General features: G+C 42.0%; 1 protein-coding gene across 2 annotated transcripts in view; it reads left to right on the top strand.

Annotated features, from left to right (window-relative positions):
* The window catches only part of ACER3 (alkaline ceramidase 3), a 48,040-nt gene that overhangs the window by 11,261 nt on the left and 18,467 nt on the right, over positions 1–18,312 (top strand). For both annotated transcript variants that reach the window (XM_072993463.2, XM_072993464.2), the window contains exons 2-6: positions 11,209–11,319; positions 14,106–14,158; positions 15,073–15,125; positions 16,030–16,111; positions 17,552–17,587. In XM_072993463.2, coding sequence (XP_072849564.1) covers positions 11,209–11,319; positions 14,106–14,158; positions 15,073–15,125; positions 16,030–16,111; positions 17,552–17,587 — 335 coding nt within the window. The remainder of the gene's footprint in view (positions 1–11,208; positions 11,320–14,105; positions 14,159–15,072; positions 15,126–16,029; positions 16,112–17,551; positions 17,588–18,312) is intronic.

Below are 18,312 nucleotides of genomic sequence, written 5' to 3'. Positions count from 1 at the left end.
TTATGCAGCAGGCTGGAGTGAAAAGTGTACATTTAATATACTGTATTTTTCGCTCCATAAAACGCACCTTTCCATAAGACGCACCAATTTTTTAGGAGAAGAAAACAGGAAAATATAATCTGTTTTCTTCGCTCCATAAGACGCACAGACTTTCCACCCCCCTGTTTTGTGGGGGAAAAGTGTGTCTTATGGTGCGAAAAATACGGTAGTTGTTATACTTCTGGCATGATGCAGTTTTAAGCTCGTCAGCCCATGAAGAGTTCATGTGGCAGAAGGCTGTGGCAACTTGAGTTTATCTTGGCACACCTCCTAATTTAAAACTTTCCAGGTTTCATGTAAGACTCCCTGTGAGATGTTCATACTAACTACCCTGTTTCCCCGAAAATAAGACCTAACCTGAAAATAAGCCCTACTATGATTTTTCAGCATGCTTGTAATATAAGTCCCACCCTAAAAATAAGCCCCAGTGAAGTGAAACCCCGCCCTCCATCACTGTGCAGCAAGAAGTTGACATGACTACAGTATTTGAATCAACGTAGATTGTTCTACAGTGGTGCCTCGCTTAGCGATTGCCTTGTTTAACGATGTATTCGCTTAACGATGATGTTTTTGGAGCGATTTTGCGCTCCGTTTAGCGATGTTTCATATGGGGATATTTCGCATAGCGCTGTCCAGGTCTTTGCCTCGCTTAGCGATGACAGTTTAGGTCTCCCTGTTTTGCTTAGCGATGTCCGTTTTCACTATTTTAAGTGTGTCTTAAAATGTTCAAAAACTGTTTTAAATGCTTGGGATCATTAGTGCACCTTGTAAAACCTTTGCAAACTTAATTTGGCTTTGTTCTGAGTCTTCGTTAATTTTTGGTGAATTCCCCCCCCCCATTGGAATGCATTGAACTGTAGGTTGTCAAACCTACAGTTCAATGTATTCCAATTGGGGGGGGGGGATTCTCGGATGCAGTTCATCCGGCCTTGGAGCTTTGAACTCGTTCAAGGTGGTAATGTATTCCCTGACTATTTGTTTATCTATCTCCAGCTGCAATCCTGTCCCCCTTCCCTTGGACTTCCAATTTGTTTGGAAATTCGTCATTTGTCTTATGGGAAAAGACGGAACATCTCCCCCTAATGACCCTCATTTATGCATGTCCACTGTCTAGCCTATGTTTTCCTTAGAGGCTGTGGAATGATTCCACAGAGAGAGGCCATTGGAATGATTAAATGAAATCTAGTACAGAGTTTTCACTGAGAGAAATGGGTGAAGGGTGATGCCTTGAGTAAATTCAACATTTGCTCTAAAATATTGGCACAGTTTTCAGTGGCTATGTGGGGGTGTCCAGAATGAAGGTACACAAAATTCTTCATTGTCAGTGAAGTATGGTGACATTCTTCTATCGTCGTTTAGTCGTGTCTTCTATCGTCGTTTAGTCGTGTCCAACTCTTCGTGACCCCATGAACCAGAGCACGCCAGGCCCCCCTATCTTCCACTGCCTCTTGGAGTTGGGTCAAAGTCTTGTTGGTTGCTTCGATGACACTGTCCAACCATCTCATCCTCTGTCGTCCCCTTCTCCTCTTGCCTTCACACTTTCCTAACATCAGGGTCTTTTCCAGGGAGTCTTCTCTTCTCATGAGAGGTCCAAAGCATTGCAGCCTCAGCTTCAGGAGCTGTCCTTCCAGTGAGCACTCAGGGTTGATTTCCTTTAGAATTGATAGGTTAGTTCTCCTTGCAGTCCAGGGGACTCTCAAGAGCCTCCTCCAGCACCACAATTAAAAAACATCAGTTCTTCGGCGGTCAGCTTTCTTTACGGTCCAGCTCTCACTTCCATACATCACTACAGGGAAAATCATAGCTTTGACTATGTGGACTTTTGTTGGCAAGGTGATGTCTTTGCTTTTTAAGATGCTATCAAGGTTTGTCACTGCTTTCCTCCCTAAAAGCAGACATCTTTTAATTTCGTGGCTGCTGTCTCCATCTGCAGTGATCTGTCCCTGCCTCCATATCTTCCCCTTCTATTTCCCAGGAAGTGATGGGACCAGTGGCCATGATCTTAGTTCTTAATTCTTCTATAATCATGATTATACCTTGATCAGTCCAAATGGAGACTACATCCAAAAAATCAGAATTAGACTGAAAATCGGAAAGGCAGCAATGAAGGAATTAGAAGCGATCATCAAGCTTAAGGATGTATTCCTGGAGACCAAGACCAAGATCATCCACACTCTTGTACTGTATTTCCAGTCACTGTGTATGGGTGTGAAAGCTGGACAGTTTAAGAAAGCTGACAGGAAAAATATTGGTTTGTTTGAAATGTGGTGCTGGAGAAGATCTTTGTGGTTACTCTGGACTGCCAGAAAGATTAACAAGTTGGTCCTAGAGCAAATCAAGCCTGAAGTACTTCTGGAAGCAAAAATGCTGAACCTGAGGCTGTCCTACTTTGGGCACATCATGAGAAGGCAGGATTCTCTGTAATTGACAATTATGCTGGGAAAGTTTGCAAGCAGCAGGAAAAGAGGAAGACCAGATACGAGATGGGCTGGCTCCCTAAAGGAAGCCACAGGCTTGAGTCTGCAGGAGTTGAGCAGGGCTGTTGCAGGACATTGTGGAGAGCGCTCATTTATAGGGTACCCATAGGCAACTTGATAGCACATAACAACATCAGAGGGGAGGAGAGAGGAGTATACTGTAGTCAGTGTGAGGCAAGGTGCATTTGAATTAAATTGATTTAAATCCCAATTAAATTAAATTGATTTCAGTTTTAAAAATTGGATTTTGACAATTTAGATAAAATTAATTATTTGTTTAAATCAATTTGATTATTTTTTTAAAAAATGATATTTTTTTCCGCCCTAGAAGAGATGTTTGCTTGCTGCTGTGTTGCCCTCTCCTCTTATCTAGCATGGAAATGACTGAAGAAATCACGAGATTGCAGAGAATCTAAACTAATTATTTGCATTGAATTGTGTTGCAAACAATGTGGGACATGCAACCATTCTCCAGCAGTTTTGTTGAGTGGATGTGAAGAAGTCAGTGTGGAGGTAGACGTTTTAAGGTTAAGTGACAAATTAGGCCATCACTGGCATGAAAACATGCACTGAAGAAAGTCATATAATACAAACTAAAATACTATAAAACAGTTGTCAATTTTTTCTTAAAAAGCAACCAGTTAGTTAGTCTCTACAGGAAGACTGAAAAGTTTCCCATATAACAAAATAACAGTCATACTGATAAAGGGAGCCGGCAGGGGGAGGAACAGAAGGCAGAGGATAAATATAAACAGGCTTTTTTTGCAATGGAAGGAAGGAAGCAGTGGGATCTCCCAAGGGTTATATTGAGACAAGTGCTGTTTGATTAAACAGGAGAGTAAGAGAGCCAAGTCTTGATGTCAGCAAAGCATTGTAAAAAAAAGGAGGGGAACCCCATACTTCAGATGGGTATCATTTAAACTAGATGAATGCTTTAGGTAAGTAGAGCTGGCATCTGAAATACAGCTTTCTGTCTGCAACAGAGGTTCTTGTTCCCACCTCTCCAGTTCAGTTCCCTTCAGTTCATGTAACAGCCCTCCATCCCTTGATAAATTGCCAGATTGTCATAATTAATAATTATGTGATGTCATCCCAATTCAGGTTTAATCTTTGGTCCAGTCTTCAGTGGGTCTGTGGGCTATCCTGGGTAAAACCTATCAAAACTGTTTAAACAACTGTTGAGAACCATTCCTTTCTTTGTCTGCTGCATGACCTAAAACAACCCTTTGTTGCTTTCCAGTCCTCGTCTCCCCGTCCTGCTGTTTACCTTTAACATCTTAACTGATAAAGGCAAAATACTTCTGAAAGCTTATGTATTTTTGTGTCTGTGAATACTTTTTGTATTTTGTGCCAACATGCTTCTTACTGCTCTTTTTTAAAAAAAAAAATTATGGAGAGACAAAGTGTGACTATTCCCAAAGCATAATGGGCAATCACAATAAACATCCTGGCATGTGTAGTACAAAAAAAAAAAATCTTTGTCCTAATTCAAGCTTCTGGAGATAGAATTAAAACTTGTTGAACAGTCTCTAATCTCTCTGCTGAAAATACATGGTGTGGGAAAAGTTTGGATCAACTACAGTATCAGTTTTCTCAATCCTCAATTCAACTGGAAAGGATTTCGTCACGTAATACATAAATATCAGTAACTTTAGCTCTATCTTGTACAACTGTTAGTTAAATTGCTTTAAAGGATTCTTGGAGATAGATCAGTTGCTAATCATGATAACTTGATGAATCTCTGAATAATGAATGATAGGGAGCAATACCCCTTTCCTAGTATATCAAGAAGTCCATCGATGGGAAACAGAACTCAGGAGTAGCTGGATCCTTCATCTCAACTCAGTAAGACTCTTTTCGTTTACTCATTGCCTCTTTGATTCTTTTTGGTGCTAGACATTTTTTATCAGCAGGGTGGCATGGGCTCCTCCCTTACTTTCCACCAGTCATGTGCCTCTTTGTGGTTTCAAAACCTCCCTGCTTCTCCCTTACCATCACGCAACTCCCTTTTAACAAAAAGTTTGGAACGGTATTTAAGTTACATTTTTGACCTTACGATTGTTTTATCAGTTTTCTTCAGTTTTCCTATGACTTTTGGTTCTTGGCCTGCTGTCTAATCTGCTGTTGGTCAGTGGTGTCTCCTGTTGAAGCTAATGCCAGCCTGCTTGGGGGGCTGGACTGAGGTAGGTGCATGTTTTGGCAGGGAGATTTAAAATTAAGCCCCTTGAATTCAGATCTCACCCCCCACACTCAACTAAGAAGCTGGTGACATAAATGCCAGCACGAGAGGAGGAGGAGGAGGAGTCTGCTCACAGAAGATCAGGACTACCAGCACTTCCGAGCAGCTTCTACCAGCCCTCCTGGAAAGGCACCAAACATGGTCCAGAACTGGGCTTGTTTCTTGGAAAGATGTCCCTGGCTTCAGTGGCAGGAACTGAGGTTAGGACCGAACTAGCTGTATCCAGGGCAGTAGTGTTGACAACTCAGTCCCCTGGGGTCTGGGAGGGCCGTGATGGAGAACCACTGTGGAAAGCACCTGGTCTAGTAAAGAGCTCCCTGTTGCAGCAACCTGGAGCTGATGGATTTACTGGTGGGAGACTCCGGGGGCAAATGGTTCTGCCAGAGGCGAGGGTGGCAGGCTTCATACAGCGACATCAGATTCAGTGCCAAAGTTTGCAATCTAGTAGTAAGCTGTAACTAGAGCAGGCCCGTTGAACCAGTGGAGATTTGCTGGGTCATCTCTTTCATAAGTTCCATTGATTCAGTGGGCCTACTCTAGTTGCGAAACGTATTACTGGATTTCGGCCAAAATTGGCAGCTTGTTGGTGTGCATCCGGTTATCATCATGTCTCTTTCCCTCTCATTTTATAAGCTACCATATGTGTAGTTCAAAAGCTTAAACGTATTTCCACAGTAACAGTTGTAATCTTTAGCTTGCTTGTGAGTTGTGAGTGCATTTATTTTATGAACTGGGCGGGCCTGTGAATGGCTTAAGTAATAAGTCAATTATTCAAATGACTGTGGAAATCCTGATTTTACTGTTGTAAGAGAATGTTGGCATGACCCTACAAGTTTCTTGGCATGGGAGTGGTCAATTCTGGTTATAAATTCCTGTTGTATATGGCAACAGCATGTGGGAGGAGGTTTAGGGGAAGAAAATCTCCTTAAGTACCAGTGTGAACTTTCATTTATGTCTTAGTAACACATGGGAGTGGGGGCCAGAGAGCTAAATCACTGAGCTATCCAGCAGTAAGTTCTTTCCGTTCTGCCTTCTTCCTGCGCTGCTTGATGGGGCAGAGGCGCGCATGGTTTCGAAAGACTTTGAAAGGTGTTCAGACACAATTGTGCTCTGGAGCAAGGATTAACGTTGTGCCACCATACTACTCTGAGCACACCTGTTCTTGTGTAATTTTGGAAAGTTAAGCTGGCCCAGGCCTGCTTTAATGCGAAGGAATTCTAGAGATCTCCAGAGCAGGGAAGATTGCTCCCTGGAAAGCAGAACCCTCACTCAGGGTGGGCTAGGTAGATGGGTCCTTGACCACAGATTGTAACTGGTTGCGGTCTCTTGTGTCCTTAAACCATGGACTTCGCTTGGGTCCTGTAATTGGGAGCAAGGTGGCATCGAAATACAATACATAACGCAAAATGTAAATAAAATAACTTACATAAAATGAGTTATAAAATAAAGTAAAGCTATCTATGTACAAGAAGAGCTGCTAATATTGGCTGGGAGGGCAAGAGGGATAGAACAGATGAAATAAGAGGAAGTGTAAAAGAAGAGGAGGATGCTTATAATGAGTAGTCCCCTCTTTAATACGCTAAGGTGAATTGTTCTGTCTTTAGTACGTTAAGATGATGTAAGAGCCAGCTACTGTGAATTATTTTTAAAAAAGGGAAGGGGGTTTAGGTAATAATAAGAGAAAGACTTCAATTTTTAACATTGTCCTGTACATTCCAGAGTTGCTTCTCCGTGTTAGATGTATTGATTTGGAGACAAGTTTTTTTTCATTTACCAAAGTTTAAAAACAGGTAAACTTACCTCCATCAGTACCCAAAGGAAGGTATGCTAGACTAGAGCAGAGGTAAAAGGTTTAGTTGATTGTGGGTAGGGAATACTGTGTTTTCTGGAAGAGCTCCTGGAATTCTGTACGGGCTAATTCTACTTCAGCTAAGTTGTGTGGAGTTTGATTGCCCTAATTCTGCGCCCTCGTTAGTAGATAGATGATAACATTGTTTTCCAGAAAAAGACTCTTTTTTGGCCAGGAACAGTGTCTCTGTAGCATGCCCTTTGCCCCCTATTGAGGGGGGAATAGCTTTTTAATGATAAGCAAGCAGCTTGTGGTGGTTGCATTCTGGGGCCTGAAAAGCCACAGTGAACATTTAGAGTTTTATAGAAAGGTGAATAATTACAATCGTGGGCTGTTAAAAGAGCCTTTTTCTTGTGATGCAGGCAACTGTCCCTCTAATTTTCAGTGCTCCACCCCTCACCCATGTGGTTTCACCCTCGCACACACAATTCTCCCTGCACATGGGTTTCCGTCATGACTGGATCAAAGGGGACTGAAAACAATTGCTGTCAATTCATGGAGGAGGAGGAAGACTGTGTGGAGGGGGTTGAGTTGCACACGCGCAGGCATGCATGCGCCTGAGAGAGAACCTTGGATGCAGGCCATTCAGCAGTGGGAAGGCAGTGGACACATCGCATTTCTAAGAACACAAAACATTAATATTGGATGAATACCTGTTATTTTATCTTATTTGATTCATTTCTGTTCCTCCTCCCAATTGAGGGACCCACTAAAAGTCATTGCTAGGTTTCTCAGTGGAAACACACATAAGGCTTGACAATGCAACAGCATCTTGTGAATGCAGTCGACTTCAGATGTTACAGTTTTTTGCACAATGATCAGTTTCCATGTAGGAAGCAAATATAGCTTGTATACGTGGTGACTCATTTTCACCATAGTTAGACTGACTGCAACAGGTGCAAGCATTTCTAAATGGAAAACACGCTTGTACCACATTTCAGGGCCCACTGATTGTCACATGTTTGGCAGTATAGTTAAGAGAGAAAGTGTAATGAAAATCAAGTGTAACCTAGTTTCAGGATTCACTTAAAGGTGGACAGCAGGTCTGTAAATGTTGAGATATATCATTGTAAATACAGTATTGCAAATTAATTCTTCTCAGCAGTCGTCTACTTAGTGGGGGGAAAGGTTAAAGCTGGCTAAATCAACTGTGTAGGATATTTCAGTAATCATTTGAGACTCTTCTCTATCCCTCTGTGAGAGTAGTGGGAAACATTTGCAATTTGCCAAATATATGTAAGGTTTCTGTGGATTTAAGCTTTCTCTGAGAATCCTGAGAACTGTAGTCAATGAAGAATTGTGGTCCACGAAGGTTGACCCCCTACAACTGCAAATAAATAAATAAATCTCCAGATTTCTTTGAGGAGAAGTAGTTTTAAGTGATGGTGCTACTATTATCTTGAGTGTAAAAAATTGAAACACGGGGAGAAAATAAAAGTGTCCCAGCAGAGCAGTTGTATGTACAGCTTGAAACAGAGTTGTTTTCCCCTCCATGATGTATTCAGTCGTTTACTCCAGTATAAACAGTGGTCAGAGTTATGGACTTCACTGTGCTTAGAGATGTCTCCCTGTAGTGTCCACAATAACGTCATTTAGATGATTTTTCTTCTCTTTTCTGTTAGTAAGTTACATGTTAGATCCTATTATAGGTAAGAGTGGCCTTAGCAGTCAGATGGGCAGCATAGAAGGCAAATGAATGAATGAATGAATGAATGAATGAATGAATGAAAGAAAGAAAGAAAGAAAGAAAGAAAGAAAGAAAGAAAGAAAGAAAGAAAGAAATTTAAAAAAGACATATGTGGTAGCACCTTAAAGACTAATTATTATATATTTTTAAATGTGAGAACTGTCATGGACAAGTCCACTTCCTCAGATGTAAGAGAAAGAAATATGACATGGCCAATGGCCAATGATTATACATGGCATCAAAATATAGAGATCAAAGTACAGAAATTGTGGTTGGTTGGTAAGAAAGTCAGTGGATGCTTAACACTGTGGTGAAAGCATCTTTGATATGCAGGTATTTCATTGAAATTTGTGCTGCGAAAGGTGTGAGAAACTGTCATAAAATAACAATGGTAGAATAACATGAATGTTAATTATACTGAGGAGACTGGCTTTTTACACTTGCTAATGAACTTTCCTTTATAGGATGTTTTGTAATTACAATAGTTGCAGAGGTGTGTGAATTACCCCTAGGCATTGGATGACCACAAGAGCAGAATAAAGAATCTGTTTTACCTTTGAAGTTTCTAAGGTGGATCTACTAAGGAGGAAAATACCTAGTAAATGCAGTACAGTACAATATTTGTAGTGTTTCTATTTGGTAGTACCCTAAAAAGCCGTGGTCTATATTAAGTCCTTTGATGTGTCTGTCTAGCATGTGTATATATTTTATCTCAGCCATTTTTCTCTGGATTCTGTAGTTTGTTTTTTTCTAGAATGGTCACTTTTAAATCTATGTTGAATGTCCTAGTAAACTAAAATGATGTGAAATGGATTTCTGTGTATGACCACTATTTTCCAGTGGGGTTTTTCTTTGAACACATGATTAATTTGGTGCTATCTGGCAGAATATGGAGAAAGCGTGTTTTCATCCTTTTGGACCAGATGTAGGCTACAATGTGCAGCCTTCCAGATGTTGGACTGCTGTCTGTGCCAGCTAGGGATGATGGGGGTTCCTGGCCAATAACATCTGGAAGATCATGTTTTACTTCTATCTTAGACAGAGCTTTCTTGGGGGATGTATTCAAAGCAAGAGAAAAAATTAACTCTATTCTATTATCACCAAACAGTTCCAGAGTATCTTTTTCTTCTCCCTCCATTATATAAACTGTAAAGAGATGGCTGTTGCTAGATTCTGTGAGTTTAATTGTGTCTAAAAATGTTTATCAGACAAAAAACAAACACAACAGGCAAAAATATTGTGGTACAGTACCTTAAAGACTAGGTAACTACAATATTATAATGTGAGTTTTCATAGATCTTTTTGTTTGTTTTTATTTTGATTTGTGTGTTTGTTTTTGCCTGATATGCTTGGGCAAGCTAACATGGCTACTTCTTCAAAAACAATTTTGAAAATGTTATAATTGAGGGGGGAGGGTGATGCCTAGTTGGTCACCTAAAATTTGTATTAGGTTTGGAGTCTTTCTCCCATGATATTTATTTATTTATTTATTTATTTATTTATTTATTTATTTATTTATTTATTTATTTATTTATTTATTTATTTATTTAATTTATACCCCGCCTAGCTGGTCGGTGAGGACCACTCTAGGCGGCTGACAACAATAAAATACAATAACAATATAAATAAGCAATTCTAATTAGTAAAAACACTACAATACATTACATAGAGTGCAAAACAGAAACAGTAAAGAGGGAAGAAGGAGGTCAAGAGGAATATGATGGAAAGGCCTGCCCAAACATCCATGTCTTCAATTGTTTCTTAAAGATACCCAGCGAGGGAGACCTGCGAATCTCAGGAGGGAGATTGTTCCAGAGGCGAGGAGCCACCGCCGAGAAGGCCCGATTTCTTGTCTTCTCCTTCCGGGCCTCCCTCGGCATTAGGCTCCTCAGCCTCACCTCCTGACTCGCGCGAGTGACACGGGTAGAAGTTGGTGGGAGTAGGCATTCCGCCAGATATCGAGGCCCTAAACCGTTTAGGGCTTTGTACGTAAGCGACAGCACTTTGAAGTCGATGCGGAATCGTATGGGCAGCCAATGCAATGCGGCCAGATTGGGTGAGATATGTTGGAATTTCCTCACTCCACTAAGTAATCTGGCCGCCGCATTCTGCACCACCTGTAGTTTCTGCAGCAGCCTCAAAGGAAGCCCCACGTAGAGTGCATTACAGTGGTCTAATCTTGAGATTACGAGCGCATGTACCAAGATGGTGAGCGCCCCCAAATCATGGTAGGGCCGCAGCTGGGCTATCCGCCTAAGGTGAAAAAAGGCGGAGTGGACTACCGACGCCACCTGTGATTCCATGGTGAGTGCTGAGTCCAGGTGGATCGCCAAGCTGCGAACCCCGTCCTTGGCAGGCAGGGTCACTCCCTCAAAAAAGATGGTGGTTACCTTCTGCTTGAACATCTTAAACAGGACTGGAGAACAGGACCGTAGTTAAATAATCATCAACAGCAAAAAGTAGCAGTACTGGGTTCCGTTGACGTTCCATAGCACCATAGAGCCCTTTCAGTGCCCATGGATACAGAAGGCTGGGGGGTGGAGGGGTTAGTCATTGCTAGTTGTCCTTGTCTGACAAGCACATATCTTTCTAAAAAGTCCCTACGCAAGTCTCATCCTTTAGTCAGGGAAGGGTAAGAACAACATTTTTTGCCCTTTGACTTAAGTGGAAATTACTCTTTTTTTTTTTTTTTTTGGAAGGACAACCTAGAACAACCTTTCCTTTCAACTACTGTGCTAATTCATTGAAACAGAAGAGTATTCACGTAATTTTTTTTTTCTTAGAGAGAACTTAGCAGCATGGACTAAGTTCAGTTGTTTTCCCTTCAGGAGTGCTTTCTGGTTTCATGAGCAAGTTCTAAATCATACACAATTTGTTGAATTATTGCTAATCCCCTTCTTCTTCTTCTTTTCTATAGGGAACACTGTTAGTAACCTGATTTTCATTCTACCTCCAATCTATGGTGCCATTCAGAGTTACAAAGATGGCCTTGAAAAACGGTATATAATTGCTTATTTGTGCGTTGCAGGTAAGTGATTTTGTTGGCAGCTCACCTGACCTTTTGATTATCAAGATTTTAAAATTCAGGGCTTGCCCTTCCAGACACTGAGGCCATATAAGAAAGACAAGTCAAGTTGCATTTGTTGTAGTTCAGTGGGATTTTCAGTGACTGAAAGAGTTGTGTTTGCCCCATGGAAGATAATGTATGCACACACACGTGCAACAGGTTCCAAAGAAAAAATTCCTGTGACTACAGGTGGGATCTTTGGATTTATTGAACTACAAATCCCATAATTCCCTATTCTAGGAGTTCTGCTTGACATAAGACCCTCCTAAACGTGTCTCACGTGGGGGAGAGGTCCTAAACTGGGTAAACTTTGAGGTTTAGCTAGGCCTGTTTAGCTTCCTGTTCTTGTTATGGGTGCCTGTTGGAAAAGAAACTGTAACTGTCAACCATCATTGATCTATAAAAGCGTCCATTGCTCAAAATATGTGTACGTGCTTATAAAAATAAATCAAACAAGCAAACAAAAGCATTGTGGCTCCTTAAATACTGGCAAAGTTTTCCACTATGTTTGTGGATTACAATGACGATTTGTAGGTTTTATAATTCATGAAGGCACACACTCTGATAAATCTATTCATCTTTAAAGTGCCACAGTATTTTTTATTTTTATGTTTATTATTAGAGATGGGGAATGTAACTCAAACCAAGAGAAATTTTAACTCTATTATCACCAAACAGTTTCAGAGTATCTTTTTCCTGCATAGGTGGAAATAATGAGAGCAGGCTTCCCTGGGGCTGTACTGTCCACTCACCTTTCCGCTGCTGCTGCGGGCTCTGCACTCCCTTTCAATCGTTCCGGATCACCCGGTTTGTGGGCCACTCTTCGGCCTGGCAGGGAGGCTCGCTATCTCGCCTCCTGCCAGGGGTGGCTAGCCGACCGTGAGCTCTGGAGCGATAAGAAGGGAGCACGGAGTCCACAGCAGCAACGAAAGGGTGAGTGGACAATGGACCCTTGTTATCTCCACCTTTGGGAGAGTATATGAATACGAATACCTCCATGTCTATTTATTAGACATGCTGAAACAGACTAACACGGTTCCCTCCTTTAAAAACTGCAGGTTGTTGTAAGGGTAAAATGGAAAAGAGAGGACTCGTGTATGCCACCTTGGGATCAAGACAAAAATATAAACAAAGAAATAAATGACAAATTTCAACATGCCCACTTTTCATGCTGCTTTTCAGTTATTGCAGGGAAATTTTAGAAAAAGAGTTTCATATCTTTAAAGAAGAATTAGTTGTTCTCTAGATCAAAGCTGTAGAATTGTGTGTGTTCCCAGATAATCTGTTCCCTCCCTGAGATAAAGCAATCTGATATACAGTATGTGCATATTTTCAAGGGGTAGATGGCAGCTCGGGCACCACTGTGTCCTCGTTGTGTATCTGCCAAACAATCCCTGGCCTCCCTCCAAACTTTGGAGCCAGTGGTTTGGCAAGGATCCCCATGAGACCTGCCCATGTCTTTTCAAGTTGAGAAAGACAGGCTCTCATCGTACATGGCAGAGGTTGCAGCCATCCTTGCCATAGCAAGTGAAATTTTGGAAGACTGACCACATCTCTGTCGTCTTGCTCATCTCTGCTCCATATGTACTTATGTGCTTTGTGGCTTCCCAAAATAACCTGGAGAACCTGGATTTTTAGGCAGCTTTTTAATCCAGCAGCTTCTTGAACCAAAGCAGCTTGATTGAAAAAAAAATTGCTGCTGAAGCCAAGGTCCAGGAAGCTGCTTGGCTTCAGTAGCAAAGCCTTTCTGTGCACCTTCAGGCCATTAGCTGGCTGTACAGCTCAGTAGTTTTGGTCTCTGCCTGTGAAGCTAGAGGTTGGGAGTTCAGTTCCCTCCTGTGAGTAGAGCCAACCTGTGTGGCCTTGGGCAAGCTGCTCAGTCCCAGGATACCCCCAGAATAGGGGAATGCTGAGCCACTTCTGAGTATCCTGTCCCTGGAAAACCTTAAAAATTGTCATCAGTGAGAATTGACTTGACAACACATCATCATCATCAGACCATTGCCCTCCCTATATAAATTGCTCTGTGCAAGATAGTCCAGCTAAGTATTTAGTTCCTGAAAAAAATCCTCGAGGGAATAATTGAATAGGCCTTCTTGTCAAAGGTGAACATAATTCAAAACCCATGCAGTCGCTTTGTAGTACAGGTCATATGGCTCTTAACTAGTCAGGGGAGAGGAGGCCATGCTGTCCCTCTTCTGATCAGGTTTATGAGGAGTGCTGCCTGTCTTGTCAGCCCTAATGTGTAAGAACGTGTGAAATTGATTTAAGCAGAGTAAGAATTCCCGAGTAGCACATTACACAGATCTCCTTTTTATCTAGAAATGTTGAAGCTTGACACTGGGAACTGGAATATTCACTTACAAGGCAGGGGTGGGCAGTCCCCAGACGTCTGGGTGTTGCGTGTGCCCATCTCTGGACCTTGGAGGGTTGCTTCCCTAGAAGAATTGAAGTAAACTTACTAGGAGAGGTCTTTAGTGGCCAAATGTAAAATGAAGATCACCCCCCCCAACATGATCTAGAGAGCACAAGAGACTTTATGAGTCAGAAATACATAATGTGCGTGTGTGCCATGCTGATACAGGTATCTAACTGATACATGAGCATCAAGGGGTGGTTTTTTTTTTTTTGCGAGGGAGGAGCTTTGGGGAAACATGGGACTGTTTTGTTGGCAGGGGAAAGGGTTTAGTTTCTTCTTGTCCAATAACACATCTTCCTCCTCTAATACTCGCTTTCTTGGATTCCAGCTGTGGGTTTGGGCTCGTGGTGCTTTCACATGACCCTAAAGTATGAAATGCAGGTTAGTAGCATGAATGGACACAATTTTTATGGGTGTTCCTATATGTTTTGTTCTGAAATGCTTCTTGGTTAGGTGTTCATGTAATTTCTATCCATGGGGGGTGGGGACGGGATTGGTTCTAAGCCCTCACCATGGATGCTGAAAAACACATAATGCCATTTTAATAGCAAATGACATACATCCAATGGTCTCTAGTTACATCTAGTGGCAAGTTCTAGTAACTTCATAATTAAAAATATTGTGGGGGGATTTTTCTTTTAAGACTTTAAATATTTTCAGACTCTGGATGAGTGAATCAGCAGATACTGATCCCGTGGATAAAGGGGTCCTACTGTATTGCATTTTTACTGTTACAACATTTGCAGCAGACCCTTATAATTGCACACTGAAGGGCAATAAGGTGGTAGTCAGGCTTGTATCATCCAGTTATCCTAGGTAGGCTGAAATCTGTTATTTTATTCTGTTAAATGGATACAGTAGATCAGTGGTTCTTAACCTTTGTTACTCGGATGTTTTTGAACTGCAACTCACAGAAGCCCCAGCCAGCACAGTTGGTGGTGAAGGCTTCTGGGAGTTGCAGTCCAAAACTCCTGAGTAACCCAAGGTTAAGAACCAGTGCAGTAGATAGCTGCTATCAGTACTTCTATCTAACTAATGGTTAAGTAATGATTGCCATCCATTTTGGTGGTGTTTTACCTCTTGTGAGACCTAAGAATAGCTTGACAGGATGTGTCCTGCTGGGAGGTAGTCCTGTCCCAGACTGTCTTTGACCTCACCAGTCACTTCTCATCCACCTGTCTGTGATTTTTGACCCACCATTTCCACCAAAAATGGAACCCCTGTGTCAACTTGCTTACCACTTCTTCTATATCAGAAACTGTAAAGGTTGTTTTCCTTTTTTTTTTTTTTTGAAGCTGTTGGATGAGCTGCCTATGATCTACAGCTGTTGTATGTTTGTCTACTGCCTGTAAGTATTTGTCGTTGGTGTCTCCTTAGCATCTAAAACCACTTTACTCAAATTTAAATGTTTTTATTGCACATCTAACCCACTGAAAGCGTACAACGAACTATTTAGACACATTAGCACATAGAATTTATGCTGAAGAATGTAAATTGTGCAGGATCATCGTGACGGGAACTCCTCCTAACTGAGCCTGCATTTGCATTGCAGCAAAGAAGGAGTCAGCAATATGTATAGTAACATAGGAGTTTGCAGTCCCATAAGCAGTCTCTGGTGAGCCACTTCTCATGGAAGCCCCCAGATATTATTCAAAAGGGGGTGATTCTTACATTACGCAAAAGTTACTGTATAGAAGAATATGAGACAGAGATTCAGAAACCCCACTTACCTGTATTTTTCGCTCCATAAGACGCACCTTTCTATAAGATGCACCAATTTTTTAGGAGAAGAAAACAGGAAAATATAATCTGTTTTCTTTGCTCCATAAGACGCACAGACTTTCCACTCCCCTGTTTTGTGGGGAAAAAGTGTGTCTTATGGTGCGAAAAATACGGTATATGTAGAAGAGCAGGTTGTGTTTGCCTGGCTTTCATCAGAACGGTGTGTGCCGTGTAATTTTGCCAGACCAGAGCCTGTGGCATTGGCTGAGAATTCATCTTGCTGAGAATCCCTGCCTTCTTTTTCAAAAGGAGCAAACTCCTGCCAACATTATGATTCAGTGAGCTCCTTGCCAAGCCCTGTGATTTTGTTGGGCCCCGGCCAGCTCTGTGTTCCATTGACCAGCTGCAGGTCCAAGGAGCACCCGTCCCACTCACCCTCCAGCCCTCTTTACAAGCCTGAAAAGGCTGATCAAAGCTTTTGAGTTTACCTTTATAGCTCCTCTGCCTCCTCTCGTTTGTGTTTGTTCCAGGTACGAATGCTTCAAGTACAAGAAAACCATCAATTACCCTCTCCTGTTTCTACTTATAGCCTACAGCATCGGCGTCACCATAGTAAGGAGTGTTGTGCTGTTTTGTTTTGTTTTGTTTAGAGAAGTGGGGCAGATTCCCGTCTACATACAACCAGCCTTTTGAAGAGTGCTTTTTCCTCCACCCACTGCTTCCCTTTCCCGTCAGTTTACAGTACATACACAGTTGCTCCCCAGGCATACAGTTCCTGATGAGTTAAAGAGGGCTGCAACCACAGATAGCAGAAAATGTTCCTCCTGGCCTCCTGAAACATAAAAAATGGCATGGAAGAAGAACAGAAGAGGTGCTACTGCTCATATTAATAGTGCATGCCTTAATGTCCCATCAGCTGCACTTTCTGAGTAACTGATGCAAGATCCTTCCTCTCCAGATTAGGCCTGCACTTGGCATACCAGCCTAAATATGTGAAAAGCATTCCTGATCACTGTCACCAGCTGAGCTTTCCCAGTTAGCAAGTTCAGGAGAATGTCTAGACCGGAGGTTCCCAACCTTGGGTCGCCTCAGATGTTCTTGGGCTACAACTCTCAGAAATCCTTGCCAACATAGCTAGTGGTGAAAAGGCTTCTGGGAGTTGTAGTCCAAGAACATCTGGGGACCCAAAGTTGGGAGCAGCCGGTCTAGACTGTGTGCTTCCACTCTTGTCCACAAGTGGTTGAAAAATAAAACTTGCCCAGTCAGTTTCCCCATCCACAGTGCCTCTTGTTTTGGTGGAAAGGATCATGGAAGGAAATTGGGAAGCATACATTGACCTACTTTTTCCCTATAATGTGCCAGTTGTTTCAAAAGTACTTCATGCTATTGTTGGTAATAAATGTTTTAGCACTAGAGGTGTCGCATCTGGTTATGTGAACGTGCCACAGCTCTCTTTAAGAATATACGGCAACATTTTACTGATACTTTCTGGGGTAGATACAAAGATACCCCAGTTCCATAGACTTAAAGACGATTTTACCTTTAGTTAGGAGAGCAGGCAGCAATCATCCTCATCTTAGAACTGTAGAGGTGGAAGGGACCCTGCATGTCATTGAGTCCAGCCCTTGTCAAGGAGGCGCAGTCCAACCTCTGGCTCTGCAGCCAGAGACCTAAACCACCGAACTAGTCAGCAGCAACACCATAAGCCTATTTTCAGGTCACTAGCTATCCCTTCCTGTGCCAGACATAGGTCACCTGGGCCAGGAGGTGACAACCAACCACCTAAATTTCCCATACTGTCTGCCTATGGTACAAACCTGAAAGATCTGCAAAGGAGTCATTCTTCAGTGGTAGAGCACCATATTTCCTTGTAGAAGGTCCTGGTTCAATCCCCGCTATCTCCAACTGAGGTTAGGGAGAATTGCTCTGGAGAGCCATTTATGATCAGTTCTATGAATAAAGGTGGAGTCATATTCTTATTCAGCATTAAGAATGGGCAACCTCTTTTTTTCCACTGCTCTATATGTACTGTTCTCTGCTTCTATCCTTTAGGTATACCTGAATTGGAAACAGCCCGTGTTTCATCAGGTAACTATTGTTAGACAATTTTTTACTTGCATTTTATTGGGTGGGTGATATAACTTACCAAGAAGTATCATGCTAGTCAATTTTATTATACCATCCTTCCTTACAGGCATGCTAAAGTGGATTTTGCAATTGTGGACCACCACATGTGCCAAACAAAGTTTTACACACAGATATATATGTTAATTTATTCTATACACATTATGTCATGTACTATCAAGTCACCAGCTGTTGGCAAGTCTAGGAGAATGTCTAAACTGTACTTTGACCCTTGTGAGGAGCACGGTATCATCGAGTGGTTAAACTCGCCCAGACAGTTTCCCCCCATCCACAGTGCCTTGGTTTTGGTGAAAAGGGTAAAATCAGGAGACATTCAAGAGGCAGTTGGACCACCCTCTGTCAGATCTGCTTTGATCTGGATTCCTGCCTTGAGTGGCAGGTTGGACTCAATGGCCTTATTAGACCCCTTCCAACTCCACGATTCTAAGTCACATTCAACTAATAGCAACCCTAATCAAGTTTTCAAGATGTACGAGATGTTTAAGGGGTGGTTTTACCCCTTCCTCCCCTCACCTCGAGTTTCCATGGCCAAGCAAGGACTTAACTCTGGGACTCCTGAGTCTTAATCTGTTTGTCTCTTGACTGCATGGATCTCAGTCATAAATTATTCTTATATTATTATTTTTTTTTAGCAATACTTTACTTTTCTTTGCAAATATTTGGCCAAG

The sequence above is a fragment of the Pogona vitticeps genome, chromosome 3 (genome assembly GCF_051106095.1).
Source record: "Pogona vitticeps strain Pit_001003342236 chromosome 3, PviZW2.1, whole genome shotgun sequence".
Classification (NCBI taxonomy): domain Eukaryota; kingdom Metazoa; phylum Chordata; class Lepidosauria; order Squamata; family Agamidae; genus Pogona; species Pogona vitticeps.
This window is presented reverse-complemented; position numbering and strand designations above follow the sequence as displayed.